Here is a 25,554-nt window from a genome sequence, read left to right on the forward strand (position 1 = left end):
ATTACAGAGAAAAACAAAATACTTTTTTTAAAAATAGAATTATTTGCTTAAAACGGAGTGGGAGATGACTTTCCTGTAAATTGGAACTTTCTGGATAGCAAGTTTCTGTATTAGAGAAAAAGTCTTGAACTTGATCAGCCTTTGTGTATGAAATAATATTGTGACACAATTTAATCTAGCTAGATATACAGAAGAGGTTAGGGAAAAGTCTAAGCTGCTGCTCTCAAACTATTATGAATTCTTGACCATAATTTCCATAGCCTGCTTTCGCTAGAAGTAGGTGTTGGTAGTTATGTTTCAGAATTGCCAGTTGATCTGACATTATGGGATAATTGAGCACATTCTTTAACATCTAAAAAAAATATACCTATTTTTCAACAAACATCCCAGTTACCAGCTATAAAGGTTAAACAGACATTACAAATACAGAAATACGTTACTCTGACAACAAGAAAATGCATTTACATGTGTTTTGTTGAACTGTTTTACTTCAAAGACAAATTTATAAAACATGAAAAACAGCTGTTAACCAAACAAATAAAAGTGCAAAAGCTTAAAATAAAGTATTCAGTGGTAAATATGTCCAGTACTATTGAAAAATAAGGGTGTATTTCAACGAAATGGTTTATAAGTAGGAATGTTTTAAGAAAGGGGGGGGGGGAAGACTTTTCTTTCAAGTCATTTTACTGCCATAAATCTTCAGTCCGGCCAAACTTGAAAACCAATCCCCTAGAAAAAGATTAAAATAATAGTATTGAAAGGAAAGCAATAAAAGTTACTTATATTGATTTATTTTTATTATGAAAACAAACAAAAAACAACTAATATGATTTCCACTTTTTTTTTATTATCTTACATAAGCAGAAATTATCAAAGAAGAACAAATTATATTTGGATTTTGAGGAGTATCAAACTGAACCAAAATCCTCATTTGCATATACATATTTTCGTGCAACTGACAAATCTGCATCAAAAATTTGACACCTTCATAGATATAAAAATTGGGCAGAAACAAAATGTAGCAGGTTAGAAAGTTTACCACTCTTGTATAGAATAACGCTGAGTCACATAGGTTAATGTAACTATGTAACTAATTATATATGGTCCAGTTTTTGAGCCTGGTATAATCTGCTCCCTTTGCTGAAGGCCTTAGGAATGTGCACCTGGTCCCCTTGTCAACTATGACAAATTTCAGCTATACCCCTGGGAGGTTGACTTCTCTGGAGCTGGTATTTGGCAGAAGCTCAAACTAAAGTCTGGATTTATCGCACCCATAGAAATTATTCATATCAGCAATATCACTATCCATGAGCTCTGAGATACTTTCGCCTGCCTATCTTCATAGGCAGGGGAAAGCGTTTAAACTAAAAACATACAAAAGAGAGGGGTTTGATCAATGCACATATATTTAGTATCGATGCAAGTGTATACTTCAAAAACAGGGGTTTTCACTTACAAAGTTATGATCATAAAATGGACAAGCCACTATACAACGTCAAGGTAAACTCAATATGGTGGCTTGTCAATTACATGCTCATAACGTGTAACTAAAATCCCGTTTTTTTTAAATATACTGCCCGTTCTTGCATGGATACTTAACTACTAGTGAAAAAGGGCACAAGGGGGATGTGCATTGATCAATCCCCTCTCTTTTGTATGTTTGCAGCTAACTTGGCCCGAACAGCGACACTTTCCTTGTACTTTGGTATTTTGCATAGCTCTGAAATGCTCCAGCAGCCCCCCACCACTTTTGTCTAAAGTTATAAAGCCTAATTAAATAAATATTCAAATTATCAGAAAACAGATAACGTGGCATTTTTACAAAGATACAAATGTTGTTCTCGTCAGACACCACCAAAGTTCACATCAATTCGCCAAGCATAATTCAATGAGATATCACTTATTTACTAAATATCTAAATGATGGCACGGTTCATGAAATATGCCGAAATTTTGCTAGCATAAATATTTTTTGTAACTACATAAGATTTAAATAGAGAAAATATGCTAATGAATTACTGACATATACCAGTGACCAAAAGGATATTACAGGCAGTGAATCTTACAGTGGAGTGGTGGCAAAATGGTAAGTTCATTATTGCAAATGCAATTGGCCAACATTTGTATTACTCGTATCTTATTAAATTGCCAATGTTGTGGCAAATTTTTATTTTGGCAATAAGACACCAAGGGGCTTATTTATCATGCGGTGAATAAAGGTGTAGTGAAGCTTTACTGGTGATATTGCTCATAGCAACCAATCAGCAATTTTAAGAGTGAGAAAAAAGCAAACATCTGATTGGCTATTATGAGTAACATCACTGGTAATGGTTCACTCCACTTTTTACACCGCATGATAAATAGTCCTCCAAAAGTTATCATTTTTCCCCTAACTAAATATGCTCCCATATGAGAAATATCACTTGTTTTTATTTTTAACAGTAATACATTTAAAATGTATTATATACCTGCAAACGGTTTTATAAAGCAAAATGAATGCTTTATATCAAATGAGATTCTGTGTTAACAGAAACTGGGCTGTGCACATGTGTAAGAAATTAAAAGTTTGGATTTTACTTAAAAGTTCTGAGGCTGAGGCTAGCAATTATATTGTTACCTCAGTGGTTAACCATTTACTTCTACTTAAATTATACCAACATAACTATATTGACACTACTTAATGTTCAAAGGGTCAAGTGATGGAACTTCCAGTGTTGTACAAGCTGTGCACAATTCTGACTGGAAAGTATATCCCGACCTCTGAAACATGTCAGGCACAGTCACTGGCACACTACAGAACAGAAAGCTAGTGCAATTTGCACACAAGGCCTACAGAAGTACTGGTCAGTCTCCAAAATGTGAAATGTCAACCAGAAGTATTAATTGTGTATGTTAAAATATCTGCACGATAACATGTACTCACCCAAAGAAAATGAAAGCATTCTGAAAAAATATGGCAATTCCTGGATATACCACTGCACTACCTGTGAAATTGAGAGAGATTTTCATAGATATAACAGAAATCTGCCAATTAAATGAAGTCTAAAAGTAGTAACAGTAAACTCAGATGACCAAATCACCCAATTATATTGGAGAATGCATTACATTATGGTTCCATGTGACTCTGGGTGATTTTCTACTGGTCAACTCGTTATTAAATCACATATTGCATGTGGAAGCATACACAAAAACCTTTTTTAAATGTTTTTCCATGGTGTAATAGATTTAGGGAAAAATGTATAAACTCGTGAGATTAGAGCTCACTACAGAAAAACTTACCCACATTCAACTGATTCCTATGGGATATTTAGAAGTATATTTACCAAAGGAGGAACATTAGAGTTCACCATTTGATAAATACACTTCTAAAAATCCCATAGGAATTTGGGTGAGGTTTTTCTGTTATTTGCTCTAATCTCACATTTTGACAAATCTGGCCCCTAGTGAAGGCAAAACCCAGCTAAATTTAATTTAGCTAAATTTAAGGAGCAGTTCATACACTATCTTTGATTAGTCTTGCTCAGGCACCTGCAGGAAAAACATTGAAAGCAAAAATTTGATTGGTTGCATTAGTTCACAGAACTAATGCAGATTTGCTCATAATTAGTATATGGGCCTAATAAGAGGTACACAAAAATGCTAGCAAAACCGGGAAAGGAGTACAGTACAAACAATTTTCAAATATCTGTTGAAAAATCAATTCTTTCAACGCTTTTTCAAATTGCAATATGTTTCAATAACCTACCGTTTGCCACATAACCGCCAAACAAAATCCACATGGATGCGATCAGAGAACCAAAGGACAACATAAAGCCAATAAAAAGCCAAATACGGGCACCTGAAAAAAGAAGTTAATGAGTGAAATATATGTTATTAGATACAGAGACAATTATTTGCATGTGCATAGCACAAAAAAATTGCCTCGGTGGCACAATTATTATTTTACTGCCCCAGTAAGAAGCCGAGCACATTTATTACTTACCAGTTTGCCCCAAACACCCCTCACTGTAGCTCTCTCCACGAACCTGTCCATTGGACACTGCATTTATCCTATGTCAGCACAAAAACAAAGATCAGATACATAAAATACATTTTGGGTTTGTAAAACACAAATGCACATAATCCAATTACTCAAATAAAGAAATGTGTATGACATAATACACAGAATTGTCATAATTGTGAATGGTGATAATTAGTTATAACAGTACCTATCTACCTTACAATTTAAGGTCCCTAGTATGCACAAGCACAAATCAATTTGAGTTATGGTAAAAACAAAGCCACATGGAGAATATACACACTTTATTGGTCAAAAGTAAACATAAAAGGCAGCAATGCTAGACACTGAGCCGATGTGAAAACAAAAAAAACTGAAAAAGAAATTCAGTGCTGCCATCTAGGGGCAGTAACTTAACTTGCATTAACTGAACACTTGAATGCTGAAATGAATGAGCTTCATATCTGCACCACCAGCCAAAGCTCACCTGATATACAGAACTTATGTTCAATTAGCCCCTTTTTGTTAAAAATGCCTTCCCATGACAGCAGCATCTCAAAGAGTTAATCCAAATTGTATCCCTTGCCTGTTCACCTCCCCTCTAGAACTCCTGCTGCTTTTTTAAAAATATGTTCTCTTTGTCAAGTGTTTATCAAGTAAAAATATAAATGTTACTACATTATATTTTTGCTTGATAAACATGACAAAGAGAAAATAATTTTAAAAAATTAGCAGGAGTCTAAACTGTCTCCTAGATTAATTCATAAGCCACTTTTAAAATGCACCAACAACAAACCAAGACAGAAGCTGAGTAACACAATATATAACAGATGTCAAGAATAAATGGCTTACATTAAAAATGCAACAGTGGCTATAACACCACATGCATGATACGAGTGATTCAACCTTTCTGTATCAGGATAATTGACAGCAGCATCAATGACGATCCACCAACCTGTAAAGAACTGAACAAATACCTCATTCAGAAAACATAGAATGCACAGGAACAGTAACATTATCAGCATCCATACATGTACTGTCAACCATCCCAGAAACAGCTTAAAGCAGTGATTCGCTTTTAAGTTTACTTTTAGTATGTTACAGAATGACTAATTCTAAGCAAATTTTCAATTGGCCTTCATTTTGAAGTTTTTGAATTACTATTTGCTTTCTTCTGACTCTTTTCAGCTTACAAAGGGGTTGTCACTGACCCCCTCTAAAAAATGCTCTGTAAGGCTACAAATCTATTGTTTTTGCAATATTGTTTATTACTCATTTTTCTATTTAGGTCCTCTTCTGTTCATATGCCAGTCTGTTATTCAAATCAAGGCATGGTTGCCATGGTATTTTGGACCCCAGCAACCAGAGTGCTGAAATAGAAAACTATAAAGCAGCTAAATAAAAAGTGATGGGCTGGCACAAACCAGATCACACTCCAAAAATAGATGTAGTAAAAAAAGTCTTTTTATTAGGGATGCACCGAATCCAGCGAGGGGGAGGGAAAAATAGTGATAACATTTTTTTTACTTCCATGTTTTGTGATGAAAAGTCACATGATTTTAAGGATTCGGTTCGGCCAGGCTCAAGGATTCGGCCGAATACCGAAACGAATCCTGGATTCAGTGCATCCCTACTTTTTATTAGAGCAAAAACATCACAACAAAAGCCTTACTCATTTCGTGCCATAGGGGCACTTAGTCAGCCTATGTCTAAGGGCCCCTATGGCACAAAACGCTGAAGGCCTTTGTTGTGATGTTTTTGCTCTAATAACAATACTTTTTTACTAGATCTATTTTTGGAGTGTAATTCCGGTTTGTGTCAGCCCATCACTTTTATATTATCTGCTATATTGCCTTCCTGAGCTGAAGCTTTGGGGTCTGTGCACCTGGATCCCCCGTTTGTTTGGGTAAGTTAACCCCAACATTACTGCTTATTGCATTGACACTGAACATTTTTCTATATATATATATATATATATATATATATATATATATATATATATATATATATATATATATATATATATATATATATATATATATATATATATATATATATATATCCTAAATAAAAAGATAAACAACTCATAAACCACATACATTAAAAAATCTCAAAATATAATTGTCTCAAAATATCGCTCTCTACTACATTCTAAAAGTTCATTCAAAGGAGAAGGACATGCGGTCCTATGAAACATCACCCATATATTATTTTATGTTCTCCCAACTGAACTGTTAAAATGATCTTAAATAGTTGTCAGCTCACTGGAGATATAGCCGGTTGAAGTTATAACAGTTCGGGTGGTAAAGTGAAAAAAAACATTCATGGAAATGCTTTTTTGCACCAATAGGCCTATAGCATTTTGAGCATGTTTAAAGATGGGGCTGAAGATGGTTGAAAACCATCAGATATCTATCAACAAGTATGAAAATGCTGTTTTCGTGGACTGCATCAGCACACTGATATGGTCCTCTCCCAAAGATTAATCTCGGAGAATTATCTGATTGTTGGTCACGAGCCAACAACTGGATCTGCCTGAGGCCTCTTGCATGGATGAGCTGAGGTCTCCAAATAAGCGAATCTCTAAATGTGTGGCTGGCTTAAGTAGGGTTTGCTTGTCGCTGTCATTTTCTACCATAGAAAAATAATCTATCATTATATTTTATGGGAAATGGATTTCTTTGACTGCTGCTGTTCTCCACTTGAGAACCCTTGTATACCACAGGCCTAATGCTTAGCCCCACATTGCACAGGCAATTACAGTTATACAATACACATAGCCCTTACTAGAACACCAGCTGCAACAGAGGCCACTGTGTTTCTCTTCTCGCCCCAATCAATGCATTCTGAGCATCTCAAGGTGTCAAAAAACCCAGACATCTTGTAAAGACCTGTTGAGAAAAATACAGTCAACTGGTGACAACCATATAGTCGCGTGAGAGAGAAAAAAAAGTGGCAAAGCTCAAAAGAGGCACGCTGAACTCGGTGTGTGGATCTGCAGTCTATAATAATCATATATGCCAGAGGTATAAAAGTAAATAAGACTACTATGTTTCAGTACGCAATTGTTGCACTGAAATTGTTTTGCTTAGCACTATGTGGAGAATAAAACTTATAAGCCAGAGAAAGTTAAACATACACACTTTTTTGCAATGTCACCAGCTGTGATTATCTGTCAAAAACACGTGCCAAACCCAACATATCAAATACAACATGTAAATGTTAAATCGGTGGTCCACATTTAAATTAACTTTGAATATGTTATAGAATGGCTAATTCTGCAACTTTTGACTTGGCCTTCAATTTTCTTTTTTTATAGTTTTGATTTTAGAATGATTTGCCTTCTGACCTATTCCAGCTTTCAAATGGGGGTCACGGACCCCATCTAAAACACAAATGCTCTCTAAGGCTACATTTATTTTTATTGCTACTTTTTATTACTCATCTTTCTATGCAGGCCCTCTCCTATTCATATTCCAGTTTCCCATTCAAATCTATGCAGAGTTGCTAGGGTAATGTGGACCCTAGCAACCAGACTGCTGAAACTCCAAACAGGAGAGCTGTTGAGTAAAAAGTTAAATAACTCTAAAACCATACATAATGAAAAATAAAAAACAATTGCAAATTGTCTCAGAATATTAAGTCTCGACAATATACGAAAAGTGAATTTAAAGATGAACAACCCCTTTAAAATAAAGCAGCGGATTTGAAAGAAAATGACTTGCTCAATCATAATGCTTTTCAGGAAGGTTTTGCAAATACATACCCAACACCTGCTTCACATTTTCAGTATTCAAGGTGGGGAATAGTTCAAAAGCTGCAAGTAAGACATTCATAATGTATATGCTTACACAATCATATGTCTTTTGTACTTGTTTTGTTTTTACTAAGAAGGCAAATTCAACTTGTGTGTGAATGTACATGAATCGTTCATATTTTGGATTCATATAACACGTGTTATTAATAATAATGAGTAGTAAAGCTATTCAGCTAAAGCTGAGGAGTCCAGCCTATTCACTGTAGCCAAAAGAAGTCTTACGGTTAAAACAGACAGAACTGTGATTGGAGGGAGCCATGGGATCAATATTAAACTTTGCCTGTGATGCATTTTATATACTTAAAGGAGAAGTAAACCCTTGCTACTTAAATCCCCTACCCTAAACAGACCCCCTCCCTGGTCCCCCCCCCAGCTTAAGCGGTACCTTTGCTAAATGCCCCTAACTCTTTACTTACCCCTTGATGCAGATTCTTTCCAGCGGAGTTCAAGGCAGCCATCTTCTTCTCTTCAGTAATCTTCAGGAAGTAAGCACCTAATTGGCGCATGTGCAGTTGGAGCAATTTTCTGTTTTACGACAACTGCACATGCGCCAAAAGTCAAGGAAATTTCCGAAGCGCTGGAAGAAGACCCAAAGATTACCGAGGCGGCTGAATATGGCGCCCGTGAACTCTGCTGGACAGAATCTGCACTGAGGGGCAAGTAAAGTGTTAAGGTGGCCATAGACTCCAAGATCCGCTCGTTTGGCGACATTGCCAAACGAGCGGATCTTTCCTTGATATGCCACTAAACTGCGTGGCTATATCGGGGGTAATTCGAACGTTCGGCCGTATGGCCGAACGATCGAATTACGATGCGCCAAGCGGCTCCGACGGGTCGGTCGGGTAAAAATCCAACCTTCACCCGATCGATATCGTGGCCAGATATCGATCGGGAAGACCCGTCGGAAGCCCCCATACACGGGCAGATAAGCTGTCAAATCGGTCCAAACGACCGATATCGGCAGCTTTATCTGCCCGTGTATGGCCACCTTTAGGGACATTTAGCAAAGGTAACACCAAGGCTGGGGGGGGGGAGTCTAGCAGGGAGGGGGTCTATGTAGGTTAGGGGGTAGGGTATTTTAGTAGCAAGGGTTTGCTTATACTTTAAAGGGATAGTGTCATGGGGAATTTTTTTTTTCAAAACACACCAATTAATAGTGCTGCTAGAGCAAAATTCTGCACTGAAATCCATTTCTCAAAAGAACTAAAGTTTTCTTTATATTTAATTTTGAAATCGGACATGGAGCTAGACATATTGTCGATTTCCCAGCTGCCCCCAGTCATGTGACTTGTGCTCTGATAAACCTCTTTACTGCAAGTTGGAGTGATATCACCCCCTTCCCCCCCAGCAGAACAATGGAATAGCAGCTCCCTAACACAAGATAACAGCTCCCTGGTAGATCTAAGAACAGCAATCAATAGTAAAATCCAGGTCACACTGCGACACATTCAGTAACATTGAGTAGTAGAAACAACAGTCTGCCAGAAAGCAGTTCCATCCTAAAGTGCTGGCTCTTTCTGAAAGCACATGACCAGGCACAATGACCTGAGATGGCTGCCTACACACCACAACTAAAAAAAATACACTTGGAAAACTATAGGAGAGACTTTAGAATGATAAAGTAGTACAAAATCTAGTCGTGCAACTGTATATGATGGGGTGGGATGCTACAAAATCATATAAACTTAGTTTCTGTTTTTATCTGACTGCATGTGACATACAGTTCAACGAGAAACAAAAGTCTATCTCTTGCCAGATGAAATGGCAGCGTTCTGTGCGAGAAAGGGAAATCTTGTATAACAATTACAGATCAGATTTGGATAAACTTTGAATTGTGTGCAGGAAGCCAGGAACTAGTAAAACGCACGGTGCGAGGACATCCAACAAAAAGATTAGTTCAGCACTTAGGCAGTGCTTCCGAGTCCTCTCAGCCTCCAGTCACAACCCATTTGGACCACAGGACCTGCGTAGTGTAACATATCATAACTAAACAGACTATAATCACATACCGTCCCGCTTTCCTTACGCTCCCCGCACCCCGGGATAGCCGACAACGTCTTGCTTCTAGACTCCTGCAGGACAACAAAAACAGACGTCACATGCCTCTTCTCACGAGACCGTGACGTCACCTTACGCGCATATAAGCTGTAAGTAGTCGCCTTGGGGGAAGCCGTAATAAATAAAAAGCATTTGGTTATCACGAGGACGTGTATTCTGAGCGCTGGAAGCAGACAGTGTCGATTTGCTGTGTTTCTTTTCTCTCTTCGCAGCATAAAGACTATTTTTTGTGGTGGTTGCCATCCCTGCCCACTGATCTTGAAGGTTAGAAGCAGTACCAGGTTAAATCATGATGTCAGCAAAAACAGATACATTTTTCATGGTTGGTAGCAACACCTGCCACCATCAGAACCACATCTCCCAATTTGACCATAAAGGAAAGATTTTTTTGTAGTAAATAGAGCAGGTGAAATGAAGTCATCTTTAGTATTTTTGTACTGTAAGGGTCCCAGTGTTTTTTTGTGCAGCGATTTATTACAATTTATGGACAAAACAAGGACAAATTTAGGAGACTGTGAAACCGTCTCCTAAACTGTAAATGCATTCTTCCCAACCATCTTGCTTTTTACTGGACAGTACAGCTTTCTATGCCGTTTCCTGCTGTCCTGGATTGTTTGCAGGAGGTCCAGCCTCTCCTCCGATTGCTGTTCTTCACTTGCCGGCTACTTTAACTGTGCTATGTGGCCATTCAGCTCCAGAAAAATCTGAAGTCTTCCGCACTTTCAGGTGGCTCTGAACTAATGATGAAGGCCGGCCAGGGCAACCTCGCACCCCCCCTTTCTGGGTCGCGACCTTACAATGCCGACTTCCTGGTTCAACTTTTATAGACTAGCACCTGCTCGCCCAGTCCCTTTTGTGACGTCATCGGCAGGGTGGGTCGGCAATGGTCTATAAAAAGAACCTGGAAGTCAGCTTGGGCAGGTGGAAGGAGGGCGAGTATCACCACTCTGCACCATCAGGCTGTATCTGTGCTACAAAATCAGTGGTTCTGGATGCATAGTTGGCCAAAGGGACATAAAGGAGTGATTTGCATGTCTCTGCCCATGATGCCTTATGGGAGAATTAAAACTCTAATTTTTGGTAACTAGGCAGTGCTGGGTGTATGGAATGAGACAAGTAAATACCTTATGATTTCAAAAGGCTTCATTTTGCAAAGAAGCTTGGAATGTGTCCATTTTGCTAATACCTATGGAACACATTTTAGGACATCCTCCAGCGAAATAGCTGTCCTCCATGCAATGTCCTACGGCTTAGGAATGCTGCATTGGGTACTTTTACCATCACTCATCCTCCAAATCTGCAGTCATACCTCCGTCCTCTACCCTCCGTTCTCAGCCGTCAGCCATATGATCTCCTCCCTCAGCCTTCTGCTTTCCCTCTTCATCCCTCCTCACTTTGCCATTATTATGATGAGATGTTTTAAACACTCTTTCACTTTCTCGGACTGAAAATGCTCACTCACCACTTTAAGAGCTTAGAGAGAAGACTGACGGATGAGTTATGAAGGGGGAGAGCGGAGGGGAAGTGTTGAGGGATGAACAGGTGAAGCGGAAGGTTGAGTGCTGAGTAAAGAGGGTAGAGGGCCGATCAGGGAGGGTGGAAGGCTGAGGGAGGAAGACAGAGGGCTGAGTTTGTATGGCTGAGGGCTGAGAAGGGAGGGTAGAGGACGGAGGTATGACTGCAGATTTGGAGGATGAGTGACGGTAAAGCACCCGATGCTGCATTCCTAAGCCGTAGGACATTGCATGGAGTACAGGAATTTTCCAGAGGATGTCCTAAAATGCGTTCCGTAAATACCTTGTCATCTTTGCTCAAATATTGAATATCAAATCCAAAGCTTTTGTGTCAGCTTAGTCATTCCCACCAGCATGGGCCCCCAGATGGTGGCAGCCTTGGTAAGTAATGGAAGTATATCCTCCCAGTTACTACTCTTAATTCCCTGTAGAAGATGCAAGAACATTGACTAGAATTCTACTGACCAAATGCCATGAGAATAAACCAATGAGAATGCTGATTACTTCTCCTAATAACATACAGACATTGTTGTAATTTTGGCTTCAGAATATTACACCGTAATTAAGCATGGGGATACAGTACACACATGCTTTTTGAAAGTATTGGCTCAGCAATGCAATGCAGAAAAGTTTAGAGTCCCTTTAAAACATTTGGACTTCTATTTTAAAGTTCATTCATATCATTATCTGGAGCCACTGTAGCTGTGCCAATCTTGAAGGAACCTATACCCAGTTCTGACACATCCAGGCCAACATATTTACCCAGTGCCCCATTCCCATTGGTCTGTTTTGGATTTCCTGAGCAAAAACATTAAAAATAAACATACTGGTAGGCTGGTGTGGGAACTCTAGCTGCAAATTAAAGGAAATGTTTTACTGTAGTTTTGGTGATAAGGATAAGATGTGATTCTTGATTAATAAATCAACACAATTTCACCAAAACTACAGTGAGTGCTGATCTTCTTTCCATATATGTATTACATTTGGATCGTGCACCTCTGGCTTCATTCTTTGGTTTGAGTGCAGGCACTGTGGGACTTATATATATATATATATATATATATATATATAGACATATATAGACATGACAAAAAAAAAAATGCAGTTTATTGAAAACTGCCATTTGATTGGTAGTGCAAATATTGTGATTGGTTAAAATTAATTTAAATTGTAATTCTTTCATTTGCCTATGATTACGTGGGCGGTGCAAAATGTGTATTTTTTTTCTGCACACTACTTTTTACTTTTTTCTAATAAATATTTTCTAAGCAGAATGTTTTTCTACTGTGGTCTAGTTCATGCCAAATTATTACTTTTTTAAAGGAGGAATTTTGTGCAAAAAATAAGAATGTACCAGTGCGTTATACTCATTTAGATATAGAAGAATTGTGCTTAAAAAAGTAGTGTTTCAGGCTGATTAATTGAATATCTCTGCAATAACCCCAATAATCCCTCCCTTCTCTTCCACTTCATGAATTCTCAGGCTGTGCTGGGGAACCGGCGGCACTCAGCTCACTGCACTGTTGGACAATCAGCAGCTAGCTAGCTAGCATGACTGCAGGGCTGTGATTGGCTGTCCCCCCTCCTACTGTGCTTCTGGCAGGGACCATTAGGACACGCCCACCCCTCATTTGAAACTGTACAGGGACCAGTGAACATCTAGAGAGAGCTCCAATAATGGGGCTATTTTTAAAGATCATATTAATTTTTAGCACCATGTAAAAGCAACACCATATATTTCTCATAATTGCCTAAAAAATTAGTTTTTTTCATTTATCCTATACATTTCCTTTAAAGTACTCCCTTAGCTGAAGGTCTGGGGCATATGCACCTGGAACCACCAGATGTTGTGATGAGTTTACCTATTACAATGCTGGCCTATATGATTTTGTTCTATATGCCGGGTCACGATTACAACTTGCATGCCTTCTTCTCCCAGCTGGTGCGCCTGACTGGACTCAGCAGAGCATAAAAAATATATATATTAAAAGAAAATAGAAATAATAATTTAAAAAAAAGCCAGATGGGCCCCTAGGCTATAGCCTAGTGTACCTGTAAATTGATCAGCCCCTGCTGAAAGGACTTGTGCTGTGCTGGCTGTTTCTGAAAAGCATGGGATCATGCATAAGAACTGAGATGGCTGCCTACATACCACAATAAAACCATGAGTGTCCCTTTAAATTTCCTCTTTGTGATGTGTAGAAACAAGACATTTCTGGTTCAGGATATGATCAGATACTGAAGAAAAGAAATATAAACACATTAAAAAATAATTCTCAAAAGCATTGTATTTGTAGCCGTCTATAATAGCTTTTATTTTTATTTGAATGAGAAAAATGCTAGTGTATTTCCAGACTAAAAAGAAGCTACCTTGCTATAGTACAAAGCTTTAACAATTTGTGAACCTTTTCAGAACAAAATTATTAAATAGAACAACCCTACCAATGTTATTACAGATATTGTAAAATACATGTATAGAAATATGGGTCAATTGTAATATTACTTTCAGCTTAGTTCTACAGGAAAGGTTATATAAGAACACCACATGTGTGTCACTATTTTTTAATAGCTAACTTAATTATTTCCAAGAGTTTAAAGTGAATTCCCCAAACTTTAAAGAGCTAATTAACTGCACGCTTAAAGAAAACACAAAGGCTATAATAAACACAAAAACTTCACCCTTAAAGCGTTTTTTTTTTTTTTGGTCATTGCCCTGCATTTGCCCCTACTAGAAATCAAGCTTAAATTAATGCAATAGTTCTGATGGCTCAGTGTCTAAAGACTAACAGCGCAGTTTTCTGATCAACATATATAGGGCTGCAACATAGCAGACAGCATTTATTCATAAAACTGCTTATACAGAATGATGTGCCCTTCAGCAAATGTTTAGCCAAAGTGCAAATGAGGTTTTGTAAAAAGCAACAGTAGGCAGTTTGTAAGCAGCATGTGAGCACATGGATCTGGACATATAAGAAAATATCTGCATTTCTAATAAAACAGCTACCCGGTAAGATGAATTCTAAGGGATCTCTGTCAAATAGGATATGGCAAGCTGGAATGCGATAGTAAACTTTCACATCCCAGGGAGGGTGCAATCCAGGCAATAAGGCTGCAAACTACAACAGGGAGCAGCAGTATGTCAGTAATAAACAGAGTTATAAGCTGGCCTTATGGTGAACTGTCAATGTAATGGGGCAGGCTTCAATGAATGGCTCGGAGGACATTTCTCGGTCCACGACACGAACAGGTGCAGAATTTATATGCCATAGAACAAAATAAGACAAGAAAAATAACATCTGTTAATTTGCTTCTTTCCCATTAAAAACATGCATGGATAAGTTCAACAGAACAAACTCCCAGATGACCTGAAAAGGTAGGTTTTATTAAATAAGGTGGAGAAGCTGTAGTGCAGTAGCTATAGACAGCAGCATCAATCCAAAATATCCAATGTAGCCATACATTCCTTTCATCCTCTTCTCAGGGTCTGCAAAGAGCAAGATATACATTAAGAAATGACCTGTGCACAAACTATTTTCATTATGTACCCATCTGTTAAGGATAATTGGAATAGTTGTCTCTCACAGTTTATAAACTTTTATGAAATCCTGTCGAATCTGCAGTTGCCCTATTTTTTTCCGCAACCTTATCACAATTAGATACGAAGACAAGTCATGCAGTTTGCCTTCTGTTCTCCCAATTTAACTTTTTCTGGGAAACCCCATATATTATTCTTGTAGGCAACAGCTCTCTGTGTTAAATATGCATTTGTGTATACTGCAAAGGATCATGGAACTATTAGAATTCTTGATCAGAAATATACATTGATCTGCAATGTAGGACAAACTGGCTGTAGCTGCCAATATGGAATATGGTCTAAAAACTCTGGATGCTTTCTGACTTCAGTACAGTGTGCAGTTCCAAAAACCAGTACACCAAGAGAAAACAATGCTAGAAAAGAAATGAAAGTTGGAAGAAAGCTACGAATATACCCTGGATAAAATCCTTATCTTCCAAAAGTGACTGTGCCTGCAACTTCCTTCACCTACATTTGAAATCTACTCCAAGGATCTATGTAACCTGCTGCCAGTGAACAACAAATGCCTCAATTATTACTTACTACTTTTATCTTTTCTTCCTTCCAAAGGTTGGCTACAATTGCTTCCTCCATGTGGAGTTTGCTTAATTTCCATCTATCTTAGCAACCAAGAAGTTGTTTAAATGATAGACTGGAATTCTTATCTCTCTTATGTTTGTTTATAAAATGAAAAATAATATTTGCAATAGGTTTTTTTGGCATTAACTGAACTGCACTAATGCAGCATCGGAGTCTTCAGTTAGAAAGAAAAAGTAGCAGCTAGAGAGACACCAAATTCCATAGTTCTTAAAGGCTAATGCTCGTGCTTGAATTAACATTAAGGGGCAGATTTATTAAAGGTCGAATTGAAAATTCGAATTCTCAATTTCTTTTTATGGTCAAACGATCAAATTCCAATAGGGAATTATCCAAACTCGAGTTTTTTTTATTTATTTTATTAAATTGAATTTGATTTTCGAGATTTATCATACTGACTCCCCTCCGTTGGGCCCCCTGAACAGTCGTACCCCAGAATTCTGTCCCCTCTTGAAATAGTGACTGCACATGCAGAGTGAGTGCAGCTGAGCTTATGGGCACCATCTTCTTTTATTCGGTAATCTTTATGTCTTCTTCCTCCCCTTAGGCAATTTCCGTCTCTGTCGGCCCATGCGCAGTTGTCGCAAACCGGCAAATTGCTCATGTGCCATTACGCCCCTCACTTCATGAAGATTACCAAAGAGAAGAAGCTGGCGCCCATGAGCTCCGCTGCGCTCACTCTGCATGTGCGGTCACTATTTCAAGAGGGGACAGAATTCTGGGGTAAGACTGTGCAGAGGGGAGGCAGGGAGGGGGGCCAGCTTTTGCTTTTCCAAAGTCGCCACAAGTTGCCTCTTCTTTTGAGAAGGCTGTCTAATCATTCAGAAAATGACCAAACTGTAAGGGGCAGATTTATCAAGGGTCAAATTGTGAAATTTATGGTCAAACTGTCAAATTCAATCAGGGAGTTATCCAAACTCGATTCGAGTATTTTTTAAAAAAAATTTAATTTGATTTTCGAGATTTATCATACTCTGGCCCTTTAAGAATTCAAATTAGACTATTTGTTGCCTAAAACCTGCCGAATTACTGTTTAAGTCAATGGCAGAGGTGCAGGCCTTCCTGACATTCAAGTTTTTGTCTGAGAAAAAACTCGAATCGAGTTTGATCGAATGTGAATCAAATTAAAATTAAGTTTTTCTGTTTTTTTAAATTCATCTGAGTATTAAAAATGTGATTTTATTAATACATTTTGACTAGTTGAATTCCGAATTTACAGAGTTTATGGGAGTTTTAAAGAACTCACATGAATTTGAAATTCAACCCTTGATAAATGTGCCTTTAAATGTCTATGTATGGTTAGATATATTCCTAAAAATGCAATCAAATAATTTTCTTGTACATGCCCATGCAAGAGAGACCGTGACCTTGTAGACAAGGCACTGCAAAACACCATTAATTCTGAGCGAAACTGCTAGGACTACTCCCTACTAAATGTGCATTTTAAAAAACACCTTTTTGTAATGTCATCAAGAATAAAGCTCAGATAAGTCTTACCGCCAGTGTAATATCCCCAGGCATATGAAAAGCGGCTAGTAACCCATATTGCTCCAAGAACTGCAGCAGACAGCTGGAAAAGAGTAATATACAGAAAATATTATTAAAAATACTGTAACAAAATGCCAGGATTTGAACACTAGTTGCACACATTTCAATATTGATTGGCGCTATAACTAGGCGCCAATCAAAATTAAGCTTGAACATGGAGATCTGCAGAAATTTTTCCAGGGGTGGGGCAAGTAAGCCAATATAACATAGGGTAGCACCCCACTGAAGATGAATCTATTCATGACAATGCAAAAGCCTAATTAAGGCTTGCCTTTGGATGGGAAGTATAAAAAGTGTTTTGTGTTGTTGGAAATTAAATTTACAAACAATTCCTTGAACCTGGCTGGAGAAGACAGGAATGGGCAACTGCACCCTCTTGCCACTTCTGCAGACACCCATGAGCTTGAATAATAAATTGGTGATCTTAAAACTGTCCTAACATAATTATTAGGGTGTTCAGTATAAATCCAATAAACAATGCTTTTGTTTGGAATGCATCCTGAATTTGATGAACTTTATAATACTACAAGCATGCCTATACATTTTTTTCACTTACTGGAAATGCAAGCCCTGCTATAAGCTGGAAAACAAGCCAAATTGGATAGACCTCCATAGTGTTTTGATGTGCTCTCTGGAAACAGTTAAACAATGGTTCTTTGGAGTACATATCAGGATACTAAAACGAGAGAAAGACAAAGATAGACACAATATACATGTAACTGAAAGGCAAAGGGTATTCATATATTATTAAAGGATATTTACTTTTTATTTTAGTGCTAAAAATCGTATTCTTAAACTTTGTCTTAAACTTATTCTCGTCTACTTAAACTGTTATTATACTGTGCTTGGAATCCCTGGCTGGAGTCTCATTAAACAATTAGAGTAAAAAGTGTAAGGAGGCTCAGATGTAGCAAAGTAAATTAATGCATTAAAAATTAAAAACTGAAATGAGACCTTCTGATGTGACAGTGCAAAAATATTTTGTCCTAATAGCAGGTGTTAATTCTTGGAACAACTTATATGGGTAACCTGTATTTTATCTAGAATAGAAGTAAACCATGGGTCACATGTAGCCTACAAAGGATTTTTATGGCAAAGAAGTCAAACAAAAGTTTAAAGGGCACCAATCATAACTAAAATCATTTCCTAAGTAAATACACTGTGTGAAAGTTCAAGAAATCCGATTTTTAAAACAGTTAGAATTGTTTGTATAATGTAAATCATCAGCTCACTATTCCTTCTGCAAGATCTCCCCTATCTCCACTGCAATTCTAGCTGAGGCAGGCATATTGGATTTCACTGGCTCCTCCTAACTATATCTTCCCAGCCAATTGCAGCTCTGAAATCTCGCACATGCTCAGTTGAAATTCCTTGTTGCTTATCAACCCTTCTAAGCTATTTTCAAATCAGCCAAACCTCTGTGTTAGCTGCTGTACAGTAGTGCTGCCACCTGCTGGAAGTTAGTGTGTGCCCTTCATTTGCATAATAACATCACCAGGGGACAAGATAGGGAAAGCTCCTGATACTTCTAGTGGAGGAGTTTACTAAAACAAAGCAGAATACTCAAAGCAGTGTTACAATCTGAGCATGCTCCGGAAATTTGCATGTTATAGTCTCAGTATGGCCTCCCTGAAAGAACCCATTTGACAAAGTAAGGGATTTTTTAAAATCTGCAGTTTTTTTCAAAAAACTATATATGTAGTTTGACTAAACGTGTTTATGTTGTACTGGTCAGATTGTTAATATGTGTTTGATTTTGGCTGTTATAGGTGCCCTTTAAGTCACATAAAATGAGCCATAGGTCCTTGCACCAGCAGATGAACCTGGGTGTCACAATCAACACCCTGAATCCAGAACTATCCTCGGGAGGCGCCCTCAGCTACTCAGATGCAGACAGGTCTCAATATAAGAGGAGCAAAGCAAAGAATTCTGGATAAGCAAATGGGCACGTTTGTAATGCAAGTTTAGGACGGAAGGCAACACCAACTTTACAAGGATTAGATGATAAAGTGTGGTCAGGTAGGCCGAGTCGGTACAGGCAGAGTTCAAGAATAGTCAGGCAAGCAAAGGTCGGTATTGGCAGAGTTCAGCAAGGTCAGACAGGCAGGGATCAAAAACCAGGAAATCACAGAAAAAAAAAATCACACCAGGAACTAATCAAATTAGACCCAACAACGGGCAATGTTTCTAGCCCTTTAAATATTGAAAATTTGCGCCAAAGCGCAATGACGTCATGACGCTTTAGCGCATAAAACCCGGAAGTGCGCACTGTGTGCACCATAGGAGAACCAGGCAACGAGGGGGAAAGGATAATCACAGCGGGCATCCCCGCCGACCCACTAGTCCACTAGGGTGAGTCCTAACACTGGGTATCCGCGGTGTCTTGGGAACTGCAGACATTTTGTGGGTTTTTTGTCCCTGACTGGAGAGGCAAAATAAGGGGGCTATTAGTTCTCAGCAATCCCAAAGTCTTATTTACATATAAGGGCTTATTATGTTACACAAATTTCTCTACGGTCAGTTCAGCGTAAAACCCAAAGAATAAAAGGTACTTGCATCAAAATGTGTTCTTTGCATTTCCATATATTTGCGCTGACAGCTGCTCAGTCCTTTCAGCATCAAGTTCTGAAGTGCAGTTGCACCCATCAATACAAAGCAGTGATCCCCAACCAGTGGCTGCTGAGCAACATATTGCTCACCGACCCCTTGGATGTTGCTCCTAGTGGCCTCAAAGCAGGTGCTTATTATTGAATTCCAGACTTGGAGGCAAGTTTTAGTTGTATAAAACTAGATTTACTGTCAAACTGTCTCTTGTAGGCTGTGAGGCCACAAAGGGGCTACCAAATGGACAATCACAGCACTTTTTTTTTTATGCTTGTGTTTCCAAACTTTTTTTTTACATCTGTACTTGGCTCACAGGTAAAAAAAGGTTGGGGACCTGATGCAGAGGAACCCTGGAGCCACCACCACCTTTGGACCAGGCGGTAGCTCCAGAGTTCACTTACCATGGTGAGTCAATAGGCCCAGAGCACTTGCATCCAAAGAATCAGGCGCTCGAGTTACCCTCACCTGAAAACTGGAAATTACGTCAAATGAACTTGAAGCGGCATTAATATTGAAGCATCGGCTGCAACTGCATCAGGCACAATGAACCACTTGTGATCGTAACAATGCTGAACTTTTGGGGGAAGATGCTGCATTATGGGGAAAAACCACAGCAATTGCATTTTGCTCACTGTACTTGTGGACGTAAATGAGCCTTATTAACTTTTGAAAGGAGAAGAGTTATAATGTGCAGCTGAGGCCAAAAGTTTTTCCTGGGCAAAAATACGGTTTTAGTATAAAGATTCTACAGGTTAGTGCAACCAAAGTACTAGAACACTAGTTCACTTATTATTCTTTAGACTGCTGATATCCTCAGTTAAAAATGTTCTTGTATCAATTTTCCTAAGTAAGATTTGCGAAGTAAATATTTTTTTTTTTATCACAAATGTTTTTATTTGTTTTTCCAGAATACAAATAAAACGAATCATAACAAAATCATAACCAATAAAGTCAATTAGATAACAATATTATTGTCAAGTGTAGCACAAAGTAGTAGAAGGCAGGATTGATAATTAGCATTCTACGCTTTTGTGCTAAGTAAATATTTGTATTCAGACAAGCAGTAACTCTGGGATGAGGTAATGCACCTTCAGCATGACATGGCAGTTTTTAACACTGTAGTAGTTCTTTTAACCCTTATGGTTTCATTAAAACAAACCAGATAAAATGTACATGAATATGAGGATCAAATGGACGTTTCAGGGTGGGATTTACAGAAGTGGTGATTAAAATGCTGTTGACTCCCTCTGCTGTTATCTTTACAATGATATACTATTTTATAGTAAAATACACAATACTGAATAACTTTCACTGTTGTTTCTAAATCTTAATGAGACTAAAGCTTGAATAACGAAGTAGGCTAGAAATACGGCATAGTTGGTTTGTCCCTGAGGAAGAACACCGTCTGTCCATGAAACGTTGAATTCTATGTAATAAAATGTTTTCTTGTATTAAAAAAAGCGCGGTACTCGGTTTCTTTATTTATGTAATTTCACCAGCACCCGAGCAGTCAACTACATTTTTACAGGGTTGTGCTCCTCTCTGCACCTATATATAATACAAAGGTTGCAATGCAAGGCTGAATAGTAATATGTTAATTTTGTCATTACATCGCAGCTCAGAAATCAGTGTAATTAGCATCAGAATTTCATAATCGGCCCTGTACCATCAGCAACCAATAGTTTCTCCCAGAAGTCTCCTATTGATTTCAGTGGACTTAACTTTTTGGTGTGGCTTTGGAGCATATTCCATAATAAATAGGGATGCACTGAATCCACTATTTGGGATTCGGCCGAATCCTTGGTGAAAAATCCGGCCGAATACCGAACCGAATTTGCATATGCAAATTAGGGGCAGGAAAGGAAAAAATTATTTTGTGATGAAAAGTCATGTGATTTTTCCCTACCCGTCCCTAATTTACATAAGCAAATTAGGATTCAGTTCGGTCAGGCACAAGGATTCAGCCGAATCCTGGCCGAATCACGGACCGAATCCTGGATTCGGTGCATCCCTAATAATAATTTAATGAATAGCATCAAACTGTGTAACTTCAACATTGTGCTGTTAAATGAATCATCTCTGGGAGACACATGTATAATGTAAGCGATTATAATACTCTACTGTTTTTTCTATAATAATTGTTTGTGTAGTAGTGGCACAGACGAAGATTTTTTAAGCACTTTGTTTCAACAGCATTCTCTCCATTGGAGGAAATAAAATCTAGAAATATCATCCCATGCAAAGCAAATAGGAATCACAGCAATGCACCTTACTTGGTTTAGTGACAGACATGCATCAAAGGTCACTTGGATCAAAGAAAACAGCAGCACTCCGGCACATGCATGCATAGGAATGCATCAAAGGTCACTTATCACCTATAAATTGTTCTCCAATAGGTGTGGTTTAACAGACCCCACAATCTGCATACAGGAGACAAGAATATTTTTCTACATATAAAAAAATGTTCTCTGGCTCCTGCAGAAGGGAGCAGCCATCTTGGGGCACATGACTATGCCTAATGTACTAATGCTTCAATCCACCATATCTGTGGTATAAACTGGCCCTTGTGTCCCCTGATGTCACACATGGTTTTTGGCGATAGCAGGTCCTTTTAAAAAAAATTTTTTTTTTTAAAACCGTGCAGCAGTTGCAACTAAAAGGTAACCATCCCAGGACCTCTTGTATGAATCAGTATTTGTAGAATTCTTCTATGTTCTGCTGTGAAGTGCTGCCGGATATGCCGGCACTGTATAAATATTCTATATAAATATGAGCTGTTATTAAAACTAGGGATGGGCGAATGTTTTCTCCTCGTTTCGCCGAAAAAATGATGCCCATAGACTTGTATGGCGGCGTGCGGCAAAAAAAAAAAAAAAAAGACGCACGTCCAATTATTTTGACGCCCATAGACTTTAATAGGCGTCTGCGACATTTCGCCGGCGGCGAATTTTTGGTGAGACGAAACAGGTCAAATTCGCCCATCCCTAATTCAAACTCATTGAAGAACCTGGTAGGATTGTAAAAAAAACAACACAGAAGGTGGGTTGGTAGTTACATAAAAATCTACATGCAACCGTGTGAAACCAATAAGAAAACATTCTTACACAGTACGGTGTAAATATTTGGAAAGGGCTGGTCCCCTTTTGCAAAATGGAAGGACTTGGCAAAGAAAAAGAAGCAAACAAAAAGAAAAAAAAAAGGCTTTGCACTGTAAAGAAGGGGGTGGGTGGCCCTATTTCCCAGCAGGTATAGCCTACAAGCCACATTTACTTATTAATATTATTTAAACAATGAAAACTAACAAGAGAATAAAAACATCTTTAAAGTGTTTAAAAATTTAAAAGTGTGCATGGATCTGTCACAAACGACGTGAAATGGGATTTAAAACACGCGAATCTGACTTCATACACACATTTTAACTTAATCTCAACCCAGTCTCCAAGAGCGCGTGTAGAAAATACAACTGTACAATCCATATTCCCAGTTCTGCACAAACATAACAATCACACACGCCCCCCATGGTTACCTTTACGCCGTATTTCTTTCTTGCTCCCATCACCTTCATACTCAGGTACATTATCATGAACACGCTGTAGATGTAAGTAAAGATCACACAGGCGAAATGACTTGGAAGCACATCGTGGATCGTGGTTGCCATGATTGCCTCAGATACTCAGCCACCACTTCCCTGAATTGTCTTAAATAACAAGGCTGTCCCTGCAGTTTATCTTGCACGAGCTGCCTCTAGTCATGTGACTGGGCGGTACCACAACTGCTGTCTCATTCCTGCCCAAGTTCACTAGAGTGTATGAGTTTTTTTTTCTCCCGCCTTTAGTACTACATTTTTTTATGAAGAACGATGACTTTGACATTTATTATGGTCTTTTTTCAGACGTTTATTTAGTCGTTCAGTGATTAAAGGGATATTGTCAACAATAAGACATATTTTGTATATTGATTGAAAGATTTATTTCAAACGTACTACGAGAACTTTAGAGGATAAAACCTCACACAATCTATCCCCTAGTAAAATGAAAACTTTACTTTTATTCCATAACTTAAAACTTTGGTATGTACACATTTAACTAACGAAAACACATATCAGACATAGTGTGAGTTGTAGTTCAGCTTTCATGCCAATGCTTCAACAAGCACCACCCTCTTGACCCCCCCCCAAGAGCCATAAACAGCAACTCACAACAAGCAAGTAATTACTGCCTTCTGCTGTTGCAAATATGGGGTTGCTCAATTGTATCCAATACAGTGCTGCTCTTAAATACATTTCTCACTTAAAAAAAACATTTATGTCAAGATCGACACAGACCAAGTTCTCAAGAAAGCAACAGTGAAACACGTGTCAATCTAGTCCTATACTGTAAAGGTGGCCATAGACGCAAAGATCCACTCATTTGCTACATCGCCAAACGAGTGGATCTTTCCCCAATATGCCATTAACGTGCATGGCTATATCGGGGGTTATCTGAACGTTTGGCCGTATGGCCGAACGTTCTGATTACGATGCGCAATGGGCTCGGACGGATCGGTTGGGTCAAAATCAATCCTGTCCGATCGACCAAACGATCGATCTCCGCCGGACGAAAGATGTCGGCACTCTCCACACACGATCCAAAAATCATACGAATCCTCGATTCGCACAATAGGATCTCTGCGTCAATGGTCAGCTTAAGGAGCAGATTTTTCAAAGGTCGAGGTGAATTTTCGAAAGAAAAAATTCGTATTTCGAGTTATTTTTGTGTACCTCGACTAGGGAAAAGTCCACATTAGATTAGAATTTGCAAAAAAATCGAATTTTGGGAAATACCTCTAAGTCAAAGTTTTTTCAATTCGAAATTCAACCCTTGATAAATATGCCCCTAAATGTTTAAATTTCTTTTACCACAGTTTTATACCACAGTCAGGGCAGCCATCAGGGGGGACAAGTGGCCCGGGCATGAAGGGGGCCCAGCAGTGCTGCAGTTTTGAAAGAGCCGGGCCTCCCTTGCGAGCGCCGAAGCCGTGCAGCCATCCCGAACAGCCGAAATGCGGAAGTTCCGAAAAGCTGAAGGACCAGAGTCCTGAAGCGGCGAGTTCAATTCTACTAAACACCAATTTGTTTTTTTGTTTTTTTTAATCCCCTGGCCACCAATGTATTATTTTAATATTCTATTGGCCCTGCCACCAATGTTTTTTTAAAAAAGATTTTTGGGGCCCCAATTTTTTTTAACTTGTAAGGGGGGCCCCATCGTCAATGTTTTTTTAATATAATATTTTTTGGGGCCCCAATTTTTTTTATCTTGTAAGGGGGGCCCTGGCGTCAATATATTTTTTTTTTAACTTATAAGGGGCCCTGACCATCAATAGTTTTTTATAACTTGTGTGGGGGGGGGTTACTTTTTTAGCACTGACGTCTGTGTGGTCTTTGGGAGGGATAGAGTTGGGCTTAAGTGGAGTGGGCGGGATCTGGGGTGGGGCTTGGGCTCCAGTGTGGGCGGGGCCCTGGGGGCCCCGAAAATGTTGTTGTACAGGGCCCTGTGATTTCTAATGGCGGCCCAGACCACAGTTATAGAATAAAAGTTATGTTTTCATTTTACAAGTGGGTAGCAGTGATAAAGTACAAATAAGAAGGGCCAGAAAAATTGGGTGTGCCATCATAAAGTTTTTTTTCCCTTACAAATTTCTAAATTCAGTCTGAGCACCCCATATTTCTTATCTTCCAATATTTGAATGAACTTGCTTTAGCAACTCCTGTTGTACAGTCAGGGCCGCCATCAGAAATCACAGGGCCCCGTAAAAATAATTTTCTGGTCCCCGACCACCCCAGATCACGCCCCTACACCACAGTAAAA

General features: G+C 38.6%; 2 protein-coding genes across 4 annotated transcripts; both read right to left on the reverse strand.

The window, feature by feature from the left end:
• Positions 1–470: 470 nt before the first annotated feature.
• tmem50a.L (transmembrane protein 50A L homeolog) lies at positions 471–10,101 on the reverse strand. Of its 3 annotated transcripts, XM_018246781.2 has the most exons (8): positions 9,823–9,917; positions 7,763–7,813; positions 6,784–6,887; positions 4,849–4,961; positions 3,982–4,049; positions 3,745–3,837; positions 2,923–2,983; positions 471–729 (listed from the first exon to the last, which is right to left on the reverse strand). In XM_018246781.2, the coding sequence occupies exons 3-8, from the start codon at positions 6,874–6,876 to the stop codon at positions 684–686; spliced, it is 474 nt and encodes a 157-aa protein (XP_018102270.1). In that variant the 5' UTR covers positions 6,877–6,887; positions 7,763–7,813; positions 9,823–9,917; the 3' UTR covers positions 471–683. The 3 variants fall into 3 exon arrangements, with proteins under 3 accessions (XP_018102270.1, XP_018102269.1, XP_018102267.1); XM_018246780.2 differs by lacking the exon at positions 7,763–7,813 and having other exon boundaries at positions 9,823–9,960; XM_018246778.2 differs by lacking the exons at positions 6,784–6,887; positions 7,763–7,813 and having other exon boundaries at positions 9,823–10,101.
• A 3,578-nt stretch (positions 10,102–13,679) lies between these two features.
• Positions 13,680–23,379, reverse strand: XB5796436.L (provisional ortholog of microsomal glutathione S-transferase 3 L homeolog). Its single transcript, NM_001097902.1, is given in 4 exon segments — positions 13,680–14,869; positions 17,054–17,126; positions 17,661–17,780; positions 23,235–23,379. Coding segments are annotated over 4 exon segments (426 nt in total). The 5' UTR covers positions 23,367–23,379; the 3' UTR covers positions 13,680–14,768.
• Positions 23,380–25,554: the final 2,175 nt, after the last annotated feature.

Source organism: Xenopus laevis, chromosome 2L (assembly GCF_017654675.1).
Source record: "Xenopus laevis strain J_2021 chromosome 2L, Xenopus_laevis_v10.1, whole genome shotgun sequence".
NCBI classification, from domain to species: Eukaryota; Metazoa; Chordata; class Amphibia; order Anura; family Pipidae; genus Xenopus; species Xenopus laevis.